The sequence below is a fragment of the Macaca thibetana genome, chromosome 3 (genome assembly GCF_024542745.1).
Source record: "Macaca thibetana thibetana isolate TM-01 chromosome 3, ASM2454274v1, whole genome shotgun sequence".
Taxonomy (NCBI): Eukaryota; Metazoa; Chordata; class Mammalia; order Primates; family Cercopithecidae; genus Macaca; species Macaca thibetana.
Window position 1 is genome coordinate 74,604,147 of NC_065580.1, and position 25,855 is coordinate 74,630,001.

The following is a 25,855-nucleotide window of genomic DNA, read 5'->3' on the forward strand; positions in this document are numbered from 1 at the left end:
CAAAAAAACAAAACTTAAAAGACATTGTAATTATAAAGCATTTGAAAGAGTGAACTCTGGAAAAAGGATTAGAATTTTTTTTAACTCCAGACAATCATTCTGGTACTGTCAGCAATTTGGCAAAGTTTGATATAAGACAGAGATTTTGTTTCAATTTGAAGAAATTTTCAATGATTTATATGTTTGCTTTTCAGTGTCATTCACATTAAACTTTAAATGCTTTCAAGAAAGTATCTGCTACCCATGATCAATAACTATGCATTCATTTTACTTTTATCCCTAGCATATGGATTTAATGACTTTGACAGGGAACCATATAACTTCTGATGGTCACAGTTTTCTAGGAATTATAACAATAGAAAATAATTAATCTGAGGGTCTTAAATATTTATCTTTTTTGTAAAAGGTTAAAATACATAAAAGAAAATATAGGCTGGGATCATGGCAGACAGGAGGCAGAACTAAGTTGCAGCTGTGACTTGGACAGACAGAGCAGCATGTGTAGGCTCTCATCATGAATTTTAGCTCCAGAACGACTGCAGGAATAGTCAGAAAACCCAAGAGGACTCACAGACCCTCTGAAGGAAGCAGATTTCTCTTGCAGGACCTGGGAGAGACCCCAGATATTTTGCTGGTATCCATGGCTGAGAGACCCATAGATGGTTCACATCACAGGACTCTGTGCACACAACCGCCAGTACCAGCCCAGAGCCTGGTGGATTTGCTGGGTGGCTAGATCCAAAAGACAGATAACAAAAACTATAACTTCACTGTCAGGAAGCCATACCCATAGGAAAAGGGGGAGAGTACTACATCAAGGGAGCACCCCATGGGACAAAAGAATCTGAACGACAGCCTTCAGCCTTAGACCTTTCCTCTGACAGAGGCTACCCAAATGAGAAGGAACCAGAAAACCAACTCTGGTAATATGACAAAACAAGGCTCTTTAACACCACCCCCTGACCCCCGGAAAAAATTCACAGTAGTTCACCAGCAATGGATCCAAACCAAGAAGAAATCCCTGATTTACCTGAAAAATAATTCAGGTTAGTTATTAAGCTAATTAGGGCGGCACCAGAGAAAGGCAAAGCCCAATGCAAGGAAATCCAAAAAACGATACAAGAAGGAAGGGATAAATATTAAATATAATAGATAGTATAAATTTAAAAACCCCAAAACTTCACAAAACATTGGACACACTTATAGAAATGCAAAATGCTCTTGAAAATCTCAGCAATAGAACTGAACAAGTAGAAGAAAGAAATTCAGAGCTCGAAGATAAGATCTTTGAATTAACCCAATCCAACAAAGACAAAGAAAAAAGAATAAGAAAATATGAGCAAAGCCTCCAAGAAGTCTGGGATTATTATGTTAATCCACCAAACCTAAGAATAATCAGCATTCCTGAGGAAGAAGACAAATCTAAAAGTTTGGACAACATATTTGGGGGAATAATTGAAGAAAATTTCCCAGGCCTTGCTAGAGACCTAGACATCCAAATACAAGAAACAGAAAGAACACCTGGGAAATTCATTGCAAAAAGATTATCACCTAGGCTCATTGTCATCAGGTAACTAAAGTTAAGATGGAGGAAAGAATCTTAAGAGCTGTGAGACAAAAGCACCAGGTAACCTGTAAGGGAAAACCTATCAGATTAATGGCAGACTTCTCACCAGAAACCGTACAAGCTAGAAGGGATTGGGGCCCAATCTTGAGCCTCCTCAAACAAAACAATGATCACCCAAGAATTTTGTATCCAGTGAAACTAAGCATCAAATATGAGGGAAAGATACGGTCTTTTTTAGACAAACAAATGCTGAGAGAATTCACCAGTACCAAGCCACCACTACAAGAACTGCAAAAAGAAGCTCTAAATCTTGAAACAAATCATGGAAACACATCAAAACAAAACGTCATTAAAGCAGAAATCTCACAGGAACAATAAAGCAAAAACACAAGTTAAAAAATAAACAAAAGCCAGGGTACACAGGCAACAAACAACATGATGAATGGAATGGTACCTCACATCTCAATACTAACTTTGAATGTAAGTGGCCTAAATGCTCCACTTAATAGAAACACAACAGCAGAATGGATAAGAATGCACCAACCATCTGCTGCCTTCACTCACCTAACACATAAAAAGACTCACATAAACTTAAAGAGACAGAAAAGGGCATTTCATGCAAATAGACACCAAAAATGAGAAGGAGTAGCTATTCTTATATCAGACAAAACAAACTTTAAAGCAACAGCAGTTAAAAAAAGACAAAGAGGGACATTATATAATGGTAAAAGGCCTTATCCAACAGGAAAATATCACAATCCTAAACATATTTGGGAGCTGCACACCTAACAGTGTAGCTCCCAAATTTATAAAACAATTACTACTAGACTTAAGAAATAAGATAGACAATCACACAATAACAGTGGGGGACTTCCGTACTCCACTGACAGCGCTAGACAGGTCATCAAGACAGAAAGTCAACAAAGAAATAGTGGACTTAAACTATACCTTGGAACAAATAGACTTAACAGATATATACAGAACATTCCATCCAAAGCCACAGAATATACATTCTATTCAACAGTGCATGGAACTTTCTCCAAGATAGACCATATGATAGACCACAAAACGAGCTTCAATTAATTTAAGAAAATTGAAATTATGTCAAGCACTCTTTCCAACCACAGTATGATAAAGCTGGAAACCAAAATAAACCTTCAAAACCATGCAAATATATGGAAATTAAATAACCTGCTCCTGAATAATTATTGGATCAAAAATGAAATCAAGATGGAAATTTAAAAATTCTTCGAACTGAATGACAGTAGTGACACAACTTATCAAAACCTCTGGGATACAGCAAAGGCGGTGCTAAGAGGAAAGTTCATGGCCCTAAACACCTCTATCAAAAAGACTGAAAGAGCACAAACTGATAATCTAAGGTCACATCTCAGGGAACTAGAGAAACAAGAACAAACCAAACCCAAACCCAGTGAAAGAAAGAAAATAACCAAGATCAGAGCAGAACTAAATGAAATTGAAACAAACAAACAAAAAAATACAAAAGATAAATGAAAAGTTTGTTCTTTCAAAAGATTAATAAAATTGATAGACCATTAGCAACATTAACCAAGAAAAGAAGAGAGAAAAATCCAAATAACCTCAATAAGAAACAAAATGGGAGCTATTATAACTGCCACCACAGAAATACAAAAGATCATTCAAGGCTACTATGAACAACTTTATGTGCATACACCAGAAAACCTAGAAGAGATGGATAAATTCCTTGTAAGATACAACCCTCCTAGCTTAAATTAGGAAGAATTAGATACCCTGAACACTCCAATAACAAGCAGCAAGATTGAAATGGTAATTTTAAAATTACCAACAAAGAAACGTCCAGGACCAGACAGATTCATAGCAGAATTCTATCAGACATTCAAAGAATTGGTACCAATCCCATTGACACAATTCCAGATAGAGAAAGAGTGAACCCTTCATCATTCTATGAAGCCGGCATCACCCTAATATCAAAACCAGGAAAGGACATAACCAAAAACGAACGCTACAGACCAATATCTCTAATGAACATAGATTCCAAAATTCTTAACAAAATACTAGCTATCCAAATCCAACAATGTATCAAAAAGCCAATCCACCATGATCAAGTGGGTTCCATACTAGGGAGGCAGGGATGGTTTAACATACACAAGTGAATAGATGTGATACACCACATAAACAGAACTAAAAACAAAAATTACAAGATCATCTCAATAGATACAGAAAAAGCATTCCACAAACTCCAGCATTCCTTTACAATTAAAACTCTCAGCAACATCGGCATACAAGCGACATAAAAGCCATCTATGACAAACCCACAGCCTTCATAATACTCAATGGGGAAAAGTTGAAAGCATTCCCTCTGAGAACTGGAACAAAACAAGGATGCCCACTCTCACCTCTACCCTTCAACATAGTACTGGAAGTCCTAGCCAGGACAATCAGAGAGGGGAAATAAAGGGCATCCAAATCCGTAAAGAGGGAGTCAAAGTGTCACTGTTTGCTGATGATGTGATCATTTACTTCAAAAACCCTAAAGACTCCTCCAGAAAGCTCCTAGAACTAATAAAAGAATTCAGCAAAGTTTCTGGATACAAAATTAATATACACATATCAGTATCTCTTCTATATACCAGTAGCAACAAAGTGGAGTATCAAATCAAGAACTCAACCCCTTTTACAATAGCTGCAAAAAAAAAAAAAAAAAAAAAAAAAAAAAAAAAAAAACTTTAGGAATATACCTAACCAAGAAGGGGAAAGACCTCTACAAGGGAAACTACAAAACACTGCTGAAAGAAATTGTAGATGACACAAACAAATGGAAACACATCCCATGCTCATTGATGGGTAGAATCAATATTGTGAAAATTACCATACTGCCAAAAGCAATCTACATATTCAGTGCAATTCCCGTCAAAATACCACCATCATTCTTCACGGAATTGGGAAAAAACAATTCTAAAATTCATATGGAACCAAAAAAGAACCTATATAGCCAAAGCAAGACTAAGCAAAAAGAACAAATCTGGAACCATCACGTTACCTGACTTCAGACTATACTATGAGGCCATAGTCACCAAAACAGCTTGGTACTGGTATAAAAATAGACATATAGACCAACGGAACAGAATAGAGAACCCAGGAATAAACTCAAATACTTAAAGCCTACTGATTTTCGACAAAGCAAAGAAAAACATAAAATGGGGAATGGACACCCTTTTCAACAAATGGTGCTGGGATATAGGTTGGCTAGCCACCTGTAGGAGAATGAAACTGGATCCTCATCTCTCACCTTATACAAAAATCAACTCAAGATGGATTAGGGACTTAAATCTAAGAGCCAAAAGTATAAAAATTCTAGAAAATAACATTGGAAAAACCCTTTAGACATTGGCTTAGGCAATTTTGGGTTTCATGACCAAGAACCCAAAAGCAAATGCAATAAAAACAAAGATAAATAGCTGTAACTTAATTGAACTAAAGAGATTTTGCACAAAGTCACAGTCAGCAGAGTAAACAGACAACCCACAGAGTGGGAGAAAATCTTTGCCATCTACACATCTGGCATAGGACAAATATCCAGAATCTACAACGATCTCAAATCACCAAGAAAAAAACAATCCCATCAAAAAGTGGGCTAAGGACATGAATAGACAGTTCTCAAAAGAAGATATACAAATGACCAACAAACGTATTCTATATATATTCTATATACATTCACAGAATATATATGATATATATTCTACATATATCACACGAGTTCATATATATTCATATATGTTCATATAGTTCATATATATGTGAGTTCATATATATTCTATATATACATGTTCCATCATATATAGAATGTATACATTCTATCATATGTAGAATATATATATATTCCATCATAGACATATGTATATGTATATACATATGTATAGGTATGTGTATGTATATATACATATACATGTGTATATGTATATACATGTATACATGCATATACGTCTATGTGTGTATATATGTATGTATATACATATACATGTATATACATGTGTGGACATATGTATATATGTGTGTACATATGTATATACATATATGTGTGTCTATGATGGAATACTAGCCAACCATATAAAGGAATGAATTAATGGCATTTGCAGCAACTGGATGAGATTGGAGACTATTATACTAAGTGAAGTAACTCAGCAACAGAAAACCAAACATTGTATATTCTCACTGATATGTGTGAGCTAAGCTATGAGGATGCAAAGGCATAAGGATGATACAATGGACTTTGGGGACTTGGGGGGAAGGTTGTGGGGGCGAGGGATAGAAGACTGCAAATAGTGTGCAGTGTATACTGCTGGGTGATGGGTGCACCAAAATCTCACAGATCACTAAAGGACTTACTCATGTAACCAAACACCACCCATACCCCAATAAAATATGAAAAATAAAAAATTTAAAAAATATATATAGACTGGACGCAGTGACTCACATCTGTAATCCCAACACTTGGGAGCCAAGACAGGAGGGTTGCTTGAGACCAGGAGTTCAAGGCTGCAGTGAGCAATGATGGCACCACTGCACTCCAGCCTGGAGACCCTGTCTCAAAAGAAAAGAAAATAGAAATGAATGACAAATGAGTTTTTTAATAGATATGTACGTTTATATTTGGATATATACCTGGATGTGTAATTTCTATGCTTGGAAGCTTTTGTTTCTTTTATATTAAGATTATTTCCATTTGAAATGCAGTAAACCTTGAAATGTTTTTACTTTACTTATTTCATTGTTTTTGTTGCCACTATAGTACAAGGGGCAATTGAGAATTTCACTTTTTATCAGAGCTTTTTGTTTTGTGATTTTGAATAATAAAGTGTTATATGCAGTGGAGAGCAGTGAGGGAATTTTCATATTCATGGAAATCATCCACCATTGTGGATTTTGTGTTTACTCCTAAGATGACAGAAGCAACTACTCTGGATTTTGGATCATGGATATTAGATCTCCTTAATGTTGAATATATAAGAATGGTCAACAACCACTGTTGAGAGAAAGAGTAAAACCAGCAAGGATTTCAAACAAACTAATGAAATGAGATTTTGGCTTGATGAGACATTTTCTGGTGTCACTATATACAGATTAACATTTTGCATACTACCTTTGTAATGTTCATATACATTAATGTTTAAACCTAAGACATCAAGGCTAACTACTAAGCAGAGAAATGTTATTCCTGGAAAGGATGTAGTATTTTTGGAAAGTACCTTAAGTTTATATCTATTAAATAGTGAGTAGTTCTTGAAGTGGCATGTGTTAGGCAAGGTTTTTTTTTTTTTTTTTTTTTTTTTTTTAAGAATTCAACTTTTTGTTTACAATAAAATATAGCATAGAAAAATACTCTTTTTTTTTTCTTTTAAGACAGGGTCTCTCTTGCCCAGGCTAGAGTGCAGTGGCACGATCTCGGCTCACTGTAGCCTCTGCCTGCCAGGTTCAAGTGATTCTCCTGCCTCACTCTCCCAAGTAGCTGGGATTACAGGCAGTCACCACCATGCCTGGCTAATTTTTTTGTATTTTTAGAAAAGACAGGGTTTCACCATGTTTGCCAGGCTGGTCTCAAACTCCTGACCTCAGGTGATCTGCCTGCCTTGGCTTCCCAAAGTGCTGGGATTACAGGCATGAGTCACCAGTCCTGGCGAAAATATTCTTTTTTTGATGGGGGGGACCTAGTCTTGCTGTGTTCCTCAGGCTGGAGTGCAGTGGCGCAATCTTGGCTCACTGCAACCTCCACCTCCTGGGTTCAAGTGATTCTCCTGCCTCAGCCTCCCGAGTAGCTGGGACTACAGGCACCTGCCACCACACCTGGCTTTTTTGTATTTTTAGTAGAGACGGGATTTCACTGTGTTGGTCAGGATAGTCTCGATCTCTTGACCTCATGGTCCCCCCGCCTTGGCCTCCCAAAGTGCTGGGATTACAGGCATGAGCCGCCACGCCTGGCCAAAAGTATTCTTATAATTAGTATTGGGTTAGATAGAAAAATCGTTTCAAAGAACTGTTGCCTATAATTAAGTTTAAATATTTCAGATTCCGCTTTATTTTTAATATCTTTTATTTTATTTTATTTTATTTTTAAATGGAGTCTCAACATGTCACCCAGGCTGGAGTGCAATGGCCAGATCCAGCTTTCAAAAGCAATCATCTTCATAGATGAATTCTTAAATTTTTTAATGTTAAGTATATAATAAGGTATATTAATCTAGCTCCCAATATAGAAAGGAAAAATATGTAAGAATGTGCGATTACAAATAAGGAGCAAGAGCTTGGTTGTCTAGGACTTTTAACTCTTAACTACTGTCAGCAAACTAGTGAAAATAGCTAGAGTTAAATTTACCACTACATACTCATCGAAATCAAGTTAAATATTAAAAAGCTATCAAATTTGGAGAAAAGCCATGTAATATAATCAAATAGAAACAATGAGGCACTGTGCTTTTCTAAAACACTCTAGGATCTTGTGACCCACCAATGAAGGTATCCCAATATTCAAGTATAAGTTGTGTGCATCTGTTTTTATTTTTTAGAGATATATATTTCAGGTATTAAATGTATATACAGTAGATGTTTGTTTGAATGAAATTATTTGTTATATAAGAACTGATAACTATATCCTGGTGTAGCTTTTTCATTTAAAGAATTGTTTCATTTTATTTATGTATTTATTTCAATCGTTTTGGGTGAATAGGTGGTGTTTGGTTGCATGAAAAAGTTCTTTAGTGGTGATTTCTGAGATTTTGGTGCACCCATCACTGAAGCAGTGTACACTGTACCCAATGTGTAGTCTTTTATCCCTCATCCCACTCCAGAATTTCCTCCCAAGTCCCCATAGTCCATTATATTATTTTTATGCCTTTGCATCTTCATAGCTTAGCTCCCACATATAAGTGAGAACATAGGATGTTTGCTTTTTCATTACTGAGATACTTCACTTAGAATGATGGTCTCCAACTCCATCCAGGTTGCTGCAAATGTCATTATTTTCTTCCTTTTTATGGCTCAGCAGTATTCCATGCTGTATATATGTGTGCCACATTTTCTTTATCTGCTCGTTGATAGATGGCATTTAGGGTGTTCTATCTTTTTACAATTGAGAATTCTGCTGCAAAAAAACATGAGTGGGTGGGTGTCTTTTTCATATAATGACTTCTTTTTGTCTGTGTAGATACCCAGTAGTTAAATTGCTAGGTCAAATGATAGTTCTACTTTTAAGTTTTTAAGGAAACCCCATACTGTTTTCCATACTGGTTGTACTAGATTACATTCCAACTAGCAATGTAAAAGTATTCCCTTTTCACCACATCCATGCCAACATCTGTGTTTTTTATCTTTTAATTATGGCCATTCTTGCAGGAGTAAGGTGGTATCACATTGTGATTTTGGTTTGCATTTCCCTGATCATTAGTGATGTTGAGCATTTTTTCATATATTTGTTAGCCACTTGTATATCTTCTTTGAAAACTGTCTATTCATGTCCTTAGCCCACTTTTTGATGGGTTTTTTTTTTTTTTGTCTTGCTGATTTGAGTTCTCTGTAGATTCTGGATACCAGTCCTTTGTCAGATGTATAGATGGCAAAGATTTTCTCCCACTCTGTGGGTTGTCTGTTTACTCTTTCTGCACATACTTTGCTGTGCAGAAGCTTTTTAGTTTAATTAGGTCCCATCTATTTACCTTTGTTTTTGTTATATTTGCTTTTGGATTCTTGTTCATGAACTCTTTGCCTAAGTCAGTGTCTAGAAGAGTTTTTCGAATGTTATCTAGAATTTTTATGGTTTCAGATCTTGGATATAAGTCTTTGATCCATCTTGAATTGATTTTTGTATAAGGTGAGAGATGAGGATGCAGTTTCATTCTTCTACATGTGGCTTTCCAATTACTCCAACACCTTTTGTTGAATAGGGTGTCCTTTCCCCACTTTATGTTTTTGTTTGCTTTGTCAGATATCAGTTGACTGTAAATATTTGATTTTATTTCTGGGTTCTCTATTCTGTTCCTTTTGTCTACATGCCTATTTTTATACCAGTACCATGCTGTTTTCGTATAGCCATGTCGTATAGTTTCAAGTCAGGTAATGTGATGCCTCCAGATTTGTTCTTTTTGCTTAGTCTTGCTTTGGCTATGCAGGCTCTTTTTTTGTTCCATAGAAATTTTTAGGATTGTTTTTTCTGGTTCTGTGAAGGTTGATGATAGTGTTTTGATAGGAATTGCACTGGATTTGTAGATTGCTTTTGGCAGTATGGTCATTTTCACAATATTGATTCTACCAATCCATGAGCGTGGGATGTGTTTCTATTCATTTGTGCCATCTATGATTTCTTTCAGCAATGTTTTGTAGTTTTCCTTGTAGAGATCTTTTGAAACTCCCTAAATATTTTTTTGGGAGGGTGCGGAACTGTTGTAAAAGAGGTTGAGTTCTTGATTTGATTCTCAGCTTGGTCGATATTGGTGTACAGCAGTGCTACTGATTCATGTACATTCATTTTGCATCCTGAAATTTTACTGAACTTATTTGTCAGATTCAGGAGCTTTTTGAATGAGTATTTAGTGTTTTCTAGGTAAACGATCATATCATCCACAAACAGCGACAGTTTGACTTCCTCTTTACCAGTTTGGATGCCCTTTATTTTTTTCTTTTGTCGGATTGCTGTGGCTAGAGCATTTTAGTACTATGTTTAATAGAAGTGGTCAAAGTGGGCATCTTTTTCTTGTTCTAGTTATCGGGAGGAATGCTTTCAACTTTTCCCCATTCAGTGTAATGTTGCCTGTGGGTTTGTCATAGATGGCTTTTGTTACCTTAATGTATGTCTCTTTTATGCCAATTTTGCTGAGGATTTTAATTGTAAAGGGATGCTGGATTTTGTCAATGCCTTTTCTCCATCTGTTGAGATGATTATATGATTTTGTTTTTAATTCTGTTTATGTGGTGTGTCTCATTTATTGACTTGTATATGTTAAATCATCCCTGCATCTCTGGTTTGAAGCTCACTTGATCATGGTGGATTATCTTTTTGATATGCTGTTGGATTTGGTTTACTAGTATTTTATTGAGGATTTTTGCATCTATGTTCATCAGGAATGTTGGTCTGTAGTTTTCTTTTTTTTTGTTCTGTCCTTTCCTGGTTCTGGTATTAGGGTGATACTGGCTTTATGTAATGATTTAGGGAGGATTCCCTTTTTCTCTATCTTTTGGAATAGTTTCAGAAAGGTTGGTACCAATTGTTCTTTAAACGCCTGACAGAATTCATCTGTGTATCTTTTTGGTCCTGAACTTTTGTTGTTGTTGTTGGCAATTTTTAAAACTACTATTTCAGTCTTACTACTCATTATTGATAAGATCAGAGTTTTCATTTCTTCCTGACTTAATCTAGGAGGGTTGTATATTTTCAGGAATTTATCCATTTCCTCTAGATTTTCTGGATTTCATGCATAAAGGTGTTTATAGTAGCCTTCAGTGATCTTTTGTATTTCTGTGGTGTTGGTTGCAATATCTCCCATTTCATTTCTAATTGAACTTATTCGGATCTTTTCTTTTCTTGGTTAGTTACACTAATGGTCTATCAATTTTGTTTATCTTTTCAAAAAAACAGCTTTTTATTTCATTGATTTTTTTGCATTTTTTGTTGTTTGTTTCAATTTCGTTTAGTTGTGCTCTAATGTTGGTTCTTTTCTTCTGCTGGGTTTGGATTTAGTTTGTTCTTTCTCTAGTTCCTTGAGTTGTGTCCTTAAATTGTCTGTTTGTGCTCTGTTAGACTTTTTGATGGAGGCAGTTAATGCTATGAACTGTCCTCCTAGCACCACTTTTGCTGTGTCCTAGAAGTTTTAATATGTTGTTTCACTATTATTGTTTAGTTCAAAGAATGTTTAAATTTCTATCTTGATTTCATTGTTGACCCAAAGATCATTCAGGACCAGATTATTGTATTTTCCTGTATTTGCTTAGTTTTGAGGGGTTTTTTTTGTGTTTTTTTTTGTTTTTTTTTTTGGAGTCCAAAAATTTCCAGTTTTATTTCCCTGTGGTCTGAGAGGGCACTGGATATAATTTTGATTTTCCTTAATTTATTGAGACTTGTTTAATTTATTAATTTATTGATCTATCTTGGAGAATGTTCCATGTGCTGATGTAAAGAATATATATACTCTGCAGTTGTTGGGTAGAATGTTCTCTAAATATCTGTTAAGTCCATTTGAAGTCCATTATTTTGTTGACTTTCTCTCTTAATGACCTGTCTAGTGCTGTCAGGTGAGTATTGAAGTCCCCTATTATTGTGTTGTCATCTATCTCATTTCTTATATCTAGTAATAATTGTTTTATAAATTTAGGAGTGCTGCATTGGGTACATATATATTTAGGATTGTGATATTTTCCTGTTGGACTAGTCCTTTCATCATTATATGATATCCCTCTTTGTCTTTTTGAACTGTTGTTGCTTTAAAGACTGTTTTGTCTGATAGAAGAATGGCGATTCCTGCTTGCTTTCCATTTCCATTTACATGAAATACCTTTTTCCACCCCTTTAAGTTTATGTGAATCCTAATGCCTTAGGTAAGTTTCTTGAAGACCACATATACTTGGTTGGTGGACTTTTATCCATTCTACCATTCTGTATCTTTTAAGTGGAGCCTTTAGGTCATTTATACTCAGTGTTAATGTTGGCATGTGAGATACTATTTTATTCATCACACTAGTTATTTCCTGAATACTTTGTTTTGTGTGTGTGTGTGTGTGTGTGTGTGTGTGTGTGTGTGTTGTGTTGTGTTTTGTTTTGTTTTGTTTGAGACAGAATCTCACTCTGTCACCCAGGCTGGAGTACAGTGGGGCAATCTCAGCTCACTGTAACCTCTGCCACCTGGATTCAAGTGATCCTCCTTCCTCAGCCTCCTGAGTAGCTGGGATTACAGGTACCTGCCACTGCACTCGGATAATTTTTGTAGTTTTAGTAGAGATAGTGTTTCATCATCTTGGCCAGGCTGGTCTTGAACTCCTGACCTAGTGATCTATCTGCCTCAGCCTCCCAAAGAATACTTTGTTTTTTCTTCATGTGTTATTGTTTTATAAGCCCCATGAGATTTATGCTTCAAGGAGGTTCTATTTTCGTGCATTTCAAGGGTTTGTTTCAAGATTCTTGTAGTGCTGGTGTGATAGTGATGAATTCTCTCAGCATTTATTTCTTTGAAAAATCCTTTATCTCTCCATTTTGAAGCTTAGTTTTGCTGGATACAGAGTTCTTGGTTTGTAATTATTTTGTTTGAGGATGCTAAAGTTAGGACCGTAGTCCCTTTTGGCTTATAGGGTTTCTGCTGAGAAATCTGCTGTTAATCTGGTAGGTTTTCCTTTATGTTACGGCTTTACGTTCCTTTAGGTTACTGCTTGCTTTTGCCTCACAGCTGTTAAGATTCTTTCCTTAGATAACCTGATGACTATGTGCCTGGGTGATGATCTTTTTGCTGGTGATCATCCATTACACACAAAATACATTTTGCAATGTATTTCCCAAGTGTTCTTTGAGCTTCACTGTATTTGGATCCTCTTCCTCCTCAGGAACACCAGTTATTCTTAGGTTTGGCTGTTTAACATAATCCTAAATTTTTTGGAGGCTTTGTTTATTTTTAAAAAATTCTTTGTCTTTGTTTGATTGGGTTAATTTGAAGTCCTTGACTTTCAGCTATTATTGAAATTTTCCAGTGCATTTTTTATTTCTCTAAAGTGCGTACTTCATTTCCAGAAGTTGTAATTGTTTTTTCTTTATGGTATCTGTTTCTCTGGAGCATTTTTCATCCATATCCTGTGTTTTTTCCTTAATTTCTTTAAGTTGGTTTTCATCTTTCCCTGGTATCTACTTGAGTAGTTTAGTAATCAACCTTCTGAATTCTTTATCTGGCAAATCAGAGATTTCTTCTTGGTTTGGATCCTTCGCGCATGTTATAGAATCTTGTTCTGCCACATTACCAGAATTACTTTTCTGATTCCTTCTCATTTGAGTCACCTATTTCAGTGGAAAAATCTGGAACTCAAGGGATGCTGTTTAGATTCTTTTGTCCCGTGGGTGATCCCTTGATGTGGTACATTTCTTCTTTCCCCAGGGATGGGACTTTCTGCAAGCCAGACTTTAGTGACTGATGTTGCTCCTCTGGGTTTAGACACCTAGCAGGGTTACTAGGCTCTGTGTTAGTGCTGGGAAATGTCTGTAGAGAGTCCTGTGATGTGATCCATCTTCAGGTCTCCCAGCCATGGATACCAGTACCTGCTCTGGTGGAGTTGACAGGGCTGTGAAATAGACTGTGTGAGAGTCCTTAGTTTTAGATACATTGAGGATGCTGGCTTTCTTGAATGCTGGTTATGCCAGCAGTAAAGTTGTCACATGGACACACTGAGGACCACTGGTTAGCTGGGATTTTGCAGGCAGTGGAATTAGCTGTTGTCTTCTCCTCCTCAGAACAGGATTGTTCTGTCATGAGTTGCTGTAATGTCCTAAGTTGGTCAGCCTCCAGCCAGGAGGTGGCACTTTCGAGAGATCACCAGAGTTTTTGGCCTGTCTTTCAGAACTTCCAGTGGCCTGCCACTTCTTTCAAAGCATCCATGAATTCTTTTAGTCTTCCTGGTACATTCCTGTGGTGGTTCCTGGATTAAAAGTCCACATTGTGAGTCTCTACACATTGTTCTGTCTGTCCCAGTGGGAGCTACATGTCAGCCCTGTCTCCTGTCTGCTGTCTTGACTCCACAATCAGCTTTTTCATTTTTACTGAAACTTAATTCCACGTTGAGATTTTTAAAATTTCAACATTAAATAAGTGCCATTTTTGACTAGTACATAAATTTTATTAAAACAACTAAATCTGAAAACTAAGGAATTCATAAATTATCATTTTTTACAACCTCTCATCATTTACGTGGAGCATGTAGGATCTTTATGACTTCAGTTTAGTAAATTGTAAATACAATTTAATTGTTGTTTAACTTGTATTTGACAGCTTACCAAATAAACTAATGAAATGAATCCCACATAATCTAGATACCTATACTCCAAAGAACAGTACATGGATATTTCTTGGCCTGATAATAAATGAAAAGAAAGGAATAAGTGATGTATCTGCTTTGGCTTATTGTATCTCAGCATGAAGGAGAGAGAGGGCAGTTCTTAGTGAAATAATGCACATTAAAACAAGATAAAAATTTTTAATTGACATGATTGCATATATTGAAGTGGTACATAATTATGTTTTGTTATATAATGTATAGTGATCATATCATGGTAATTAGCATATCTGTGATCTCAAACATTATCATTTTTTTATGTTGGGAACATTCAGTATCCTCCTTCTGGCTATTTGAAACTGTGTAATATATTATTGTTAACTCGAGTCATCCCACAGCAGTATAGAACACTAGTATTTGTCCCTTCTATCTAGTGATAATTTTTGTCCAAGGTAATTTCATTTAACACAATAAAAAGCCAGGCTAAAAACATAAACCTTAATTGTAGATTTTAGTTTTGGTATTGCATTATTTGGCAATGATAAGCTTAGAAAAAATACTTAATTTTTAATTTAATTCCTTAGATTTGTTTTCTGTTAATTTATTCTTTATACCTAAAAGATAAAATGATCCCACTATTACTTTTACTGTCACACATTATTTTTCTTTGTTGAAGCAAAGAAAAAAGTTTAGAATGTGACAAGAGAAAATATTATTATCTTAAAGAAAATTTAAGTTTAAAAACAGGCTGATTCAGTACATGTTGTCATTTCAGTTAAAGATAATGTATAAGATATGAATCATAGTTGTGCAGAAATATCAATTGATTTGGCCACATATATTTAGGACTGATTATTGCTGACTAATGTTATATTTTTGAAAGTTTTAAAAATTCAATTAAAGTGATTATATAGATTTATACTTTAATATTTCAGTGGCAACAGAAATTTCGGTTTTCAGAGCACATTTTAGATTAAAGATTTTATCCTTTTCCTATGGTTTACTCATAAAAAATCAACTCTATTTTCAATACTGTGATCAAATAAAAGGGAATTGAGACAGTGTGTACAGTAAGTACTTTTTTTTCATCATTTCATAGTGTTTATTACCTACTGTCAGATTGTCCAACAAAGATATTGTAACAGTGTGCATTGTAATCAATAAGTAATGTATAAATATGCAGTTTCACCATGGCCTCAGCACTATTACAATTTGTTATTTTAATTTGTTATTTTATTATTTACTGAATAGATAGGAAATGGCATCTCTATTTTCTTTTCAATTTAATGTTCTTTGCTTACTAGTGAAAGGCTGATACATTATCTATTAATGTTGCCACAAAAGTTTCAGATCAATTTACAGGAAGTACTTTTAAATGCATTTGGTCTTGTCTAGATTAAAACAACAATGTACATTTATTAAACCCTCACTAAGCACCACATACTTAGTTTTTTTATGGATTATATAGTATTTATTATGGTTAGTATACTCATTTTACAAATGTGGAAACAAAAGCTTAGAAATATTAATACATCCAAGGTCACAGAATCATTAAGTGGTATTTATAGTTTGGTGGATTTGTCCCATCAAAGCTGGTTTTCCCTTTTACTTACCATTTTAACTCCTAAGTTGTACTATCATAGCATACCCATACTCTAAATTCATAACTGAAATAACTACTTTACTTTAAGTTTTACATTTTCTGCTGAATTCTCTTTATGCTAGTTGTATACATAGTCTTATAGGACATATTTACAAAGACAGCATAAAATAGACCAGACACTTAAGAACACACAGGAAGGTAATTTGAATGATATAGATTTTTCAGTATGGGAGATTTTATCAGTTTCATCATAATAACAATAGTGCATTCAAGTTCTTTCATGTATGTGCCACATTTTATTCTTTTATCACCCCTTCAGACACATGAGGTTGTATACTAATCTCCACATGAGGAAAATGAGGCAGGGGCCTGTTGTTTGGTTCCACTTCTGCGTGCTTTCCATCTGGATCATACTTATCAGGATGGCATTCTATTATTGCAAACCTGTGCTTTAAATTTACTGGATTACAAAGCTTTAAAGATATGTGGATCTGGGTGCTATAACACTGCTCAAAATAGCTGCCTGAATGAAGAGATATATGTACTTTAACATTACACTTTTAAAAGTGAGTATATTTCATGAGATGAATTGTCTGTCTTATGTGCAATTATAAATCATTTCTATTTCATAAGACTGTAGAGTGATTTTGAATACAAAGCAATGTTGGACAAATAGTGAATTACGTTAAATTGTATGGCAAATTGAGAAAGTGAAACTGCGATTTTGAGCAACTGTGCCTTCATGATTTAAAATGCAAGTTTCTCATGCAGTGTGGAAGGATTCTTATTTCCTCTCAAACTTCTATTATAAATGCATTTATTCTTTTTAATTTTAGCTTCACAAATAATTCTGATTTGGAATTAGGGATCTTTTTTTGAGGATAGGAAGAAATTTGCAAATTATATTAGAGTTTTGATTTGTGATAAATGACTATATAATTTATTATATACTCTGTTATAATCTGAACTATATAAAAATAATTTTCTGCTTTAAAATCTCTCACAGGGTCTTTCTTAAGACACTTTCATTCACCTCTGGAAATAGCAACAGTAGTTTCTAATCTTTGGCTAGCAGATAATTTCTAAAATCATCTTTCTTTCTCCCTGAATTGTAGTCTGAGTAGCACTTGTCTTTCAGAGAAAATGAACTTTATTTCTATTAGAAAAATTGTTAAACTAAAAGATCTGGCAATAACATTCTCAAATAAGTTTAAAGAATTTATGGCTTAAATGAATTTGAATTCTAATTTACCTTTTACTTTGAGCTAGGCTGCTGTTTTCAATTTATATGCGTTTTGTACATTAACTGCTACCCTCGATTTCCTGTCAACTCTGTAGTAAGCGATACTCTGAAATGCTACTCTATGATGCATTTAAATAAAGATAAAAGGTCAATCTAGGCTTTTCTAAAATTACCATTCTAGGATATAAGCTTCTGAATTGCTTTATATTTGTATCATTAGACATAATTTCTGACATTTAAAAATTTACCAAAAAATGTAATGAATTCAAGGTAGTCATTATTTGTCTATGGATTCGTTTAGCATGTTAAAGACTTTATATATCTTTAACCGTAAAAAACATAATATCTCTAAATAAAATTATTCTGTGTATCTCTAGGCAAACTAGAACTCATGTTCTAGAATTCTAGATCAGCAGTGAACAAAGCGAGGATGTCTGCTCTTACACCTTCTTTTTAATATATGTTGGAAGTTTTAGCCAGGACATTAAGGCAATAAATACATAAACAAATAAATAGATAGGAAAGGAAGAAGTAAAATATGTATTTCTTCATAGTGGATGTGATATTATATATCAAAAGATTCTAGGAAATCTACAAAAAGCTACTAGGATTAATAAATGAATTTAGCAAGGTTGCAGAATACAAGGCAAGTATTCAAAGATCAATTATATGTCTATACTTTAAAAACAAATAACCAGAAACAGAAATTTAAAAACCAATATCACTTACAATCCAAAAAAAAAAAAAAAAACATGAAATACTTAGAGGTAAATTTAACAAATGATTTTTTAAGACCTGTATACTGAAGACCATAGTATATTATTGAGAGAAAGTAAAAATCGGAATGAATACATAGATACACCATGTTCGGGGATCAGACAAGTCAATTTTGCTGAGATGTCAGTTCTCTACAAATTAATTTAGAATTCAGAGCAATTCTAAATTAAACCCAGTGGGCTTTATTTTAGAAACTGACAAGCTGATTGTAAAATTTATATGGAATTGCAGAGGAAAAACAATTGATACAGAGTTAGAAAACTCACACCACCTAAAGACTTATTATATAGTAATCAGAGGAATGTGTTATTAGCATATGGTGTTGAAACAATTCATTATCAATTTAGAAATACAAAAGGAAACTCCACCCTTACCACACATCATACATGAAAATTAATTTACAAGATATCATTGACCTAATATAAAAGCAAAACATAAACACTTTAAGAAGAAAAATAGGAGAAAATCTTAACAATCTTAAATCAGGCAGAGGCTTTTTATGTAGGAAGCAAAAGCCATCAATTTTTTTTTTTTTTTTTCTTGAGACAGGGTCTTGCTTTGTCACCCAGTCTGGAGGGCATTGGTGCAATCATGGCTCACTGCAGCCTTGACCTCCTGGGGTCAAGCAGTCCTCCCACTTCAGCCTCTCAAGTAGCTAAAACTACAGGTGCATGCCACCAAACCTGGCTTTTTTTTTTTTTTTAGAGATGGGTCTCATTTTGTTGCTTAGGCTGGTCTTGAAATCCTGGGCTCAAACAGTCCTCCTACCTTGGCCTCCCAGAGTGCTGGGATTATAGGCATGAGCCACCGTGTCCAGTGTGAATTTTTAAAACAAAGTGATAAATTAGACTTCCTTGAGAGATACAATTTAAAAAATGAGAAAGCAAGCGACAGACTGGGACAAGTTAATAAATAAATTAAATGCATAAACACATAGATGTATATTGTGTATGTGTTTGTATATGTATATTGAACATACATGGACCAGGATATGTGTCAAGAATATATAAAGGACCAGGTGTGGTGGCTCATGGCTGTAATCCCAGCACTTTGGGGGGCCAAAGTGAGAGGATCATTTGAGGCCAAGAGTTCAAGAACAGCCTGGGCAAAACAATGAGTTGTCATCTCTATAAAACATTATAAAATGAACTTTGCCAGGCATGGGGCACATGCTTGTTACCTCAGCTACTCAGAAGGCTGAGGCAGGAGGATTGCTTGAACCCAGGAGTTCTAGGATACAGTGAGCTGTGATCATGCCACTGCACTCCAGCATGGGTGACAGAGCAAGACTCTGTTCTAAAAATAAAATACACACACACGTGTGTGTGTGTGTGTGTGTATTTTTGTCTATAAAGAACAAATATAACTCAATAATAGAAAGACAACCTAATTTTCAGTAATGGATAAAAGAGTTGAAAAGATACTTCGCTGGAGAAGATATGTGAATGGTCAATAACTACATGAAAAGATCATATGGGCAATGGAAATTAAAACCGTTATGAAATACCACTAGATACCTACTAGAATGGCCAAAATTATTAAAGACAGTACTAAGTGTTGATGAAGATGCAAAGCAACGTCAGCTTTTATGCATTGCTAGTGGGAATATGAAATGATACTATTACTTTGAAAAACAATTTGACAATTTCTTTATAAGTTAAATATACATTTACCATATGATTCATCAATTCCATTATTTGTCTAAAGGAAATGAAAACTTATGTTCACATAAAGACTTGTTCACAAATGTTTATAGTAACTTTCTTTATAATATCAACCCAAATACCTATCAGTAGAAAAATAGATAAACCAAACGTGATGTATTCAATACAAATGGAAAACTATTTAGTGATAAAAAGGAGCAAATAACTGATACTTACATCAACATGGATAAACCTCCAAATCATTGTGGTGAGCCAAACAAGCTAGACACCCTAAAATTCCATTTTTATAGAACTCTGGAAAAGATAAATATAGGCCCAGGATGAAGATGACTTACTGGAGAGGAATATAAGGAAATATTTTGGGTTGATGGAAATGTCCTGTATCTTCATTAATGTGGTAATTACATGTTTACGTATGTATCACAATTATTGAACTGTACATTTAAAATTCATGTATTTTATTGTGTGTAAATTGTACCTGAATAAAGATGAAAAAGATAGTATTTATAAATTCTATTAATACTTGATTTCCAAAGGAAAATAACGCAAAAGATAAGTGAACACTTAAAGATAATTTCAAAGTAAGTCTTGCTTGAAACTATATAAAAGTATTTATTAAAAGGCAATTAACTACTAACATCCAAGGGTGAAAATTTTGACCTTTAGTGTATTATGCAGAAAAATTATGGTATATTTCTTTTAAAATTGATCAAAGACAGCAACATACATTAATCAGAGGAAAGCATCAATTAAATGTAGAAACAAGATTTAAACAAAGATTCATATTAAAATGATGATAAGTAATACTTAGAAACTGCATCCTGGAGACACACTTGTATTTTTAGAAAAACAGAAACATGTATATTAGTGTGAAAAGATGTCAAAAAACAAATATTAAAATGTTGAGCACAACACATTATGTTGACAAGAATATATCGTAAATGACTGTAGCTTGCAATAAGGAAATATCTTCCTTGTTTTTCTCTTTAGGCTTTTTTTACAGGCATTAATATCAACAAATATTTCCTTTCCTCCCTTTATTTATTGAACCATACCCCTTCTCATGCTATCTTTTCCCCGAAAGGAAGTGAATTAATTCACCACCTCTTCTTATTACAGTTTTTCATTTTAAAAACAAAAAACACTACTTAAGTTTTCCCTTTCTCTTATTTCCAAAGTTATATATTTAGCCACCTAAGTTATGCTGTACTTCAAAATGTTTGTTGTTGTTGTTGGTTTGAGACAGAGTCTCTGTCACCCAGGCTGGAGTGCAGTGGCACGATCTTTGCTCACTGCAGCCTCCGCCTCTCGGGTTCAAGTGATTCTCCTGCCTCAGCCTCCAGAGTAGCTGGGATTACAGGAGCACACTACCAAGCCTGGCTAATGTTTGTATTTTTAGTAGAGATGGGATTTTGCCATCTTGGCCAGGCTGCTGTCGAACTCCTGACCTCAAGTGATCCACCCACCTTGGCCTCCCAAAGTGTTGGGATTACAGCTTGAGCCACTGCGCCTGGCCCTCAAAATGTTTTTGAACAATTTTTGTTATAGTTATGCAAATGCTTCTTGAGTTCAATGGTACAGGAAATTATGAGCTTGCTTCCATTTTGTATGGCATCAAAAATGTGTAAAGTGCTGCAGAATGGGTTACCTATGTTACATCTTCTCTTAAAATGATAATTTTTATGGTCCTTTACTTTTCCCCCCTTCTTTTATGAGCTGTGTCGTTAAAAATCACTTCAATTGCTCATCTAACCTTTCTTCTCACCCAAGAAAACCATTTTGAAGTCCGTAGGTGATATTACTTTCTTGAGGCTTGATGGACCCTGCTGAGATCAAACCTGCTTGTTACTTTTCTTAGCACTCCTTTTTGTTGGAGAGTCTTAAATATTAGTCTTTGTTAACCTTTCCACAGATTTGTTATTGGGCGGGAAAAACCAGGACAAGTGAGTGAGGTTGCCCAGTTGATAAGCCAGACACTGGAACAGGAGAGGCGCCAGAGAGAGCTGCTGGAACAGCATTATGCCCAGTATGATGCCGACGATGACGAGGTCAGTAGTGCTTGCAATGATTATTTTTCCCACATTTTCTAATTCATGAAACTCTCTCTACTGTATAACAGTATGAAACAGTATGACAGGTTTTATGCAGTTTCTTGAGGAAGGTGTGTCCACATTGAACTAAAATTCTACCTTAGAAAAGAAATACTACTAGCATCTGATACACACTTAAGAATCAAGTCATGGTATCCTTTTTACAGTATGAAGACTGTGGACACAAATAAGTCTTATATTTTGCACTATTATAAAGGAAGTCATAGAAACAGAAAAGGATAAAAACACAGAAATGTGAATAATGTCTGTCTTTATTGGTGGAATTGGGCGATTTTCTCTCTCTGCTTTATATTTTTTCAATCTTTTCCAAATGTTCTACTATAGTATGTAATGCTTTTCCAAAAACTTGGTAAACACACCCAAACACAAACAAATATACATAGAAAAGTAGTAAAGATTGCTGAGTGTTTCCAGTGTCTTTTTCCCCCAGGAAGAGAAAGTTCTTTGGATCTGCTCACTATGATTTGTGCTAACATAATGCAGAACAAAGCTTTCCACTAGCACATGTTCCATAGAGTAGATACATATTGGAATAATTTTACATCCTGCTTTCTGTAAAAGATCAAGTAAATGAATAGAAGCTAACCCTCAAGTGAAAACAGCTCTCCAGAACCCTTGTGTGCTGTAATATAATACAGATGCTGGTCTGTTTCTAATGTCATTGTCAAATGTACATTGATATAACGGGACAACATGCTTTATTATAAACACATTTAAACATGCATATGTTTCATATTGGCATGTCAAAAGATCCATCAACAATTTAATTGTAGTATTTTATACTCCATATACTAGTATATATTCAGATAAAATAAATATTCTTCATTCCAGCTGATATAACCACAGTGAAACTTCATATATTCAACCCCTTCTTTTCTGAATATATAACTTTTCAGAATTTTGCTTTCTAGCCAGGATATAGAGATTAATAAACAGACATTCAAATATTTTCACATATTTTTAATCTGAGATGTTTTAATCCCAATATATATTAAGATCTCATGAATATGTGGTATAATGAGGATATATTCTCTACTTATTTTAGTAGAAAATTAGAGGTGGTATATCTGTTAACTTTTGATCAAAGAATAATACACTAGAAATCCTTTAAGTGAATGAATTAGACTCTTAGAACTTGATTTAATTTATTTTCTTACTTGATGAGTCCATTTGAAATGGCAAGTATATTTTCATTACACTGAGATATTTTGCATGAAAAATGTTCTCTTGAATTTTCAAACTAAAAAAGGGATTTCCTCAAATATTTTGAACTTGTATCTTTCTTGGTTTTCAATTCTCTACATTAGTATTTTGTATTTTATCAAAGACACCAATTTGCTTTGACTGCAAGCTTTTTCTAAGATTGTAGAATCATTTTCTGCAGGTTTGATTTTTGCATCCTCACTGTGCTAGGATTTTTGGTCTTAGGTTCAGGGGAGTACAGTGACATCAAGTGGTGGAAGGGGACGCGGCCAGGCTTTCTAGTCTGTGTGCCTTGGTGTCTTTGGCCCGAAAGCACAGGGATTGGGCTAGATCACAAAATTCCTTCCACCTTCTAATGTTCCATGAATGTGAAATAAGCCATCAAGTCTAACAAGCAGAGGGGGCAAACAAGATAGTCACATTTTTAAGGCACTCCAAGTAAAACATTTAGATCACAGACCACACATTTTCTACAGTTATTTTGAGGCACTGATCTCATTCATTCCCAAAAGTTGATATAAGATTTAGCTTTTTCTTTTTCTTTCTTTTTTTTTTTTTTTAGACACAGGGTCTTGCTGTCACCCAGGCTGGAGTGCTGTGGTGCAAGCATAGCTCAATATATCCTCAAGCTCCTGGGCTCAAGCCAACCTTCTGCCTAGCCTCAGCCTCCTGAGTAGCTGGGACTATCGGCACACAGAACCACATCCTGCTAATGAAAAAAAAAATTTTTTTTTAAATAGATGAGATCTCACTTATGTTGTCCAGGCCTGTCTTGAACTCCTGGCCTCAAGCAATCCTCCTGCCTCAGCCTCCCAAAGTGCTAGGATTATAGGTGTGAGCCACCCCACCTGGCCCAGATTTTTCTTTAACTTGATAATTTGAATAGATGGAAAAAGAATATTTTTTACATGACATTTATACTTAGGAATGTATCACATCTTAAATGGCAGATTGCTTATAGATTTTTGTTTGTTTGTTTGCCTGCTTTTGTAAAGTAATCAGAGTTGTCACCTGAGCAGATATTGTCAGGGGCAAGGAAATTAAGTAAATATTTAGTGGCAGGCACTTTGCAAGGTGTCTTTCCTACATGATCTCATTTAATCTTTGATGCAGCCAGAAGAGATTTTTTTTTTTTCCTAGAAATGCAGCAACTGAGGTTTCTTCTAGTGGTATGTCCAGTAGCTGGCAGAGTTGGAACTGGAATAAGGTCTTGCTGGCTCAAAAGCCTGGACTCTTTGCAACACACTGTGCTGTTTTTCAGTAGAGTATACAGAACACTCCTGCTCTATTCAGGCAGACACAGAATAACTGGGTAACAAAAGATGTTAAGAGAATTACTGTTTGGGGTGCTACAGTTCAGGTTCTATGATTCTTTGTTTTGTATTTCTAATAATAGGGAAATCAAGTCTTTGGATAATTATTTTACTCTATCTAACAGTCCGTAAGAATCATCTTCATAGAGTTTAAAGGGAAGAATGATTGAGTACTCAATTTTTGAAATTAGTTTAGCTTTGAGTTAAACTGTTTTTTCTTTCTGCAAGTTGTAGAAGTAAAAACAAGGTGCTTGCTATGTTACTCCAAGTAACTCACTTTATGGAAAAATGTCAAAGAGAATTTTCCTTTGTATCTCTTTCTCATCCTCCTCTGTGACTTGGGTTTTTTCCCTTTTTTGTATGTTACACACTGCCTCACCAAAAGATGCCCAGATAAAAACCAACTGTTAATTTTTGTTATATAGGAGAGATGAAAGCTGTACAAATAGTGAAAATCGACTCCAATGTTAAAATTTCAAATTATCATTTGATTCAAATTCTTTTTTTTCTAATGCTAAGAAATATTATTTATTTATTTTATTTATTTTTTTTTTTTTTTGAGACGGAGTCTCGCTCTGTCGCCCAGGCTGGAGTGCAGTGGCCGGATCTCAGCTCAATGCAAGCTCCGCCTCCCGGGTTTACGCCATTCTCCTACCTCAGCCTCCCAGGTAGCTGGGACTACAGGCACCCGCCACCACGCCTGGCTAGTTTTTTTGTATATTTTTTAGTAGAGACGGGGTTTCACCGTGTTAGCCAGGATGGTGTCGATCTCCTGACCTCGTGATCCGCCTGCCTTGGCCTCCCAAAGTGCTGGGATTACAGGCTTGAGCCACTGCGCTCGGCCTAAAAAATATTATTAAATTGATTGATTTGAGTGCTTTTTCCCCATTTTCTATGTACTCCCTGTCTTCCTTTGTGAACGAAGAATAAAATGCCCAAGAGGCATAAAGGAAATGAGAAGAACAAATGTTGAATATATAATGAATAAATGCTCCTTGAATAATTGAGTTAATTTCATATATAATCCAACAATTTATTGATTGATATATCTTTGTTAAAATAAGGCCTGGATGTGTGTAATCACTCACTTGGTTTTTTACTTTTATGATTTATAGAATCATCTTGTGATTTCCAAGTTAGAGTTATTTTTATTTGACAGTATCCCTTGTGACATTCCCTGCACCAGTAAGGAAAACCTCCAATTAGATTCAGAGCAACCAAGTTCATCCAACTGATTTCCAGAGCCAGCTCTTAGATCAGCATTTTCTGCTGAAGGATAGATAGCTTCTGTTTTTCATCAAATCATCCAGTTGATTGTAACTTGGAACTTGTCACAGTGACAGAGGGTATTTGCTTGCTTGCA

General features: G+C 35.0%; 1 protein-coding gene across 15 annotated transcripts in view; it reads left to right on the top strand.

Moving 5' to 3' along the window:
• Positions 1 to 25,855, top strand: part of PPP1R9A (protein phosphatase 1 regulatory subunit 9A) — a 391,659-nt gene that overhangs the window by 272,329 nt on the left and 93,475 nt on the right. For all 15 annotated transcript variants that reach the window (XM_050782890.1, XM_050782887.1, XM_050782891.1 and 12 more), the window contains one exon: positions 21,778 to 21,913. In XM_050782890.1, coding sequence (XP_050638847.1) covers positions 21,778 to 21,913 — 136 coding nt within the window. The remainder of the gene's footprint in view (positions 1 to 21,777; positions 21,914 to 25,855) is intronic.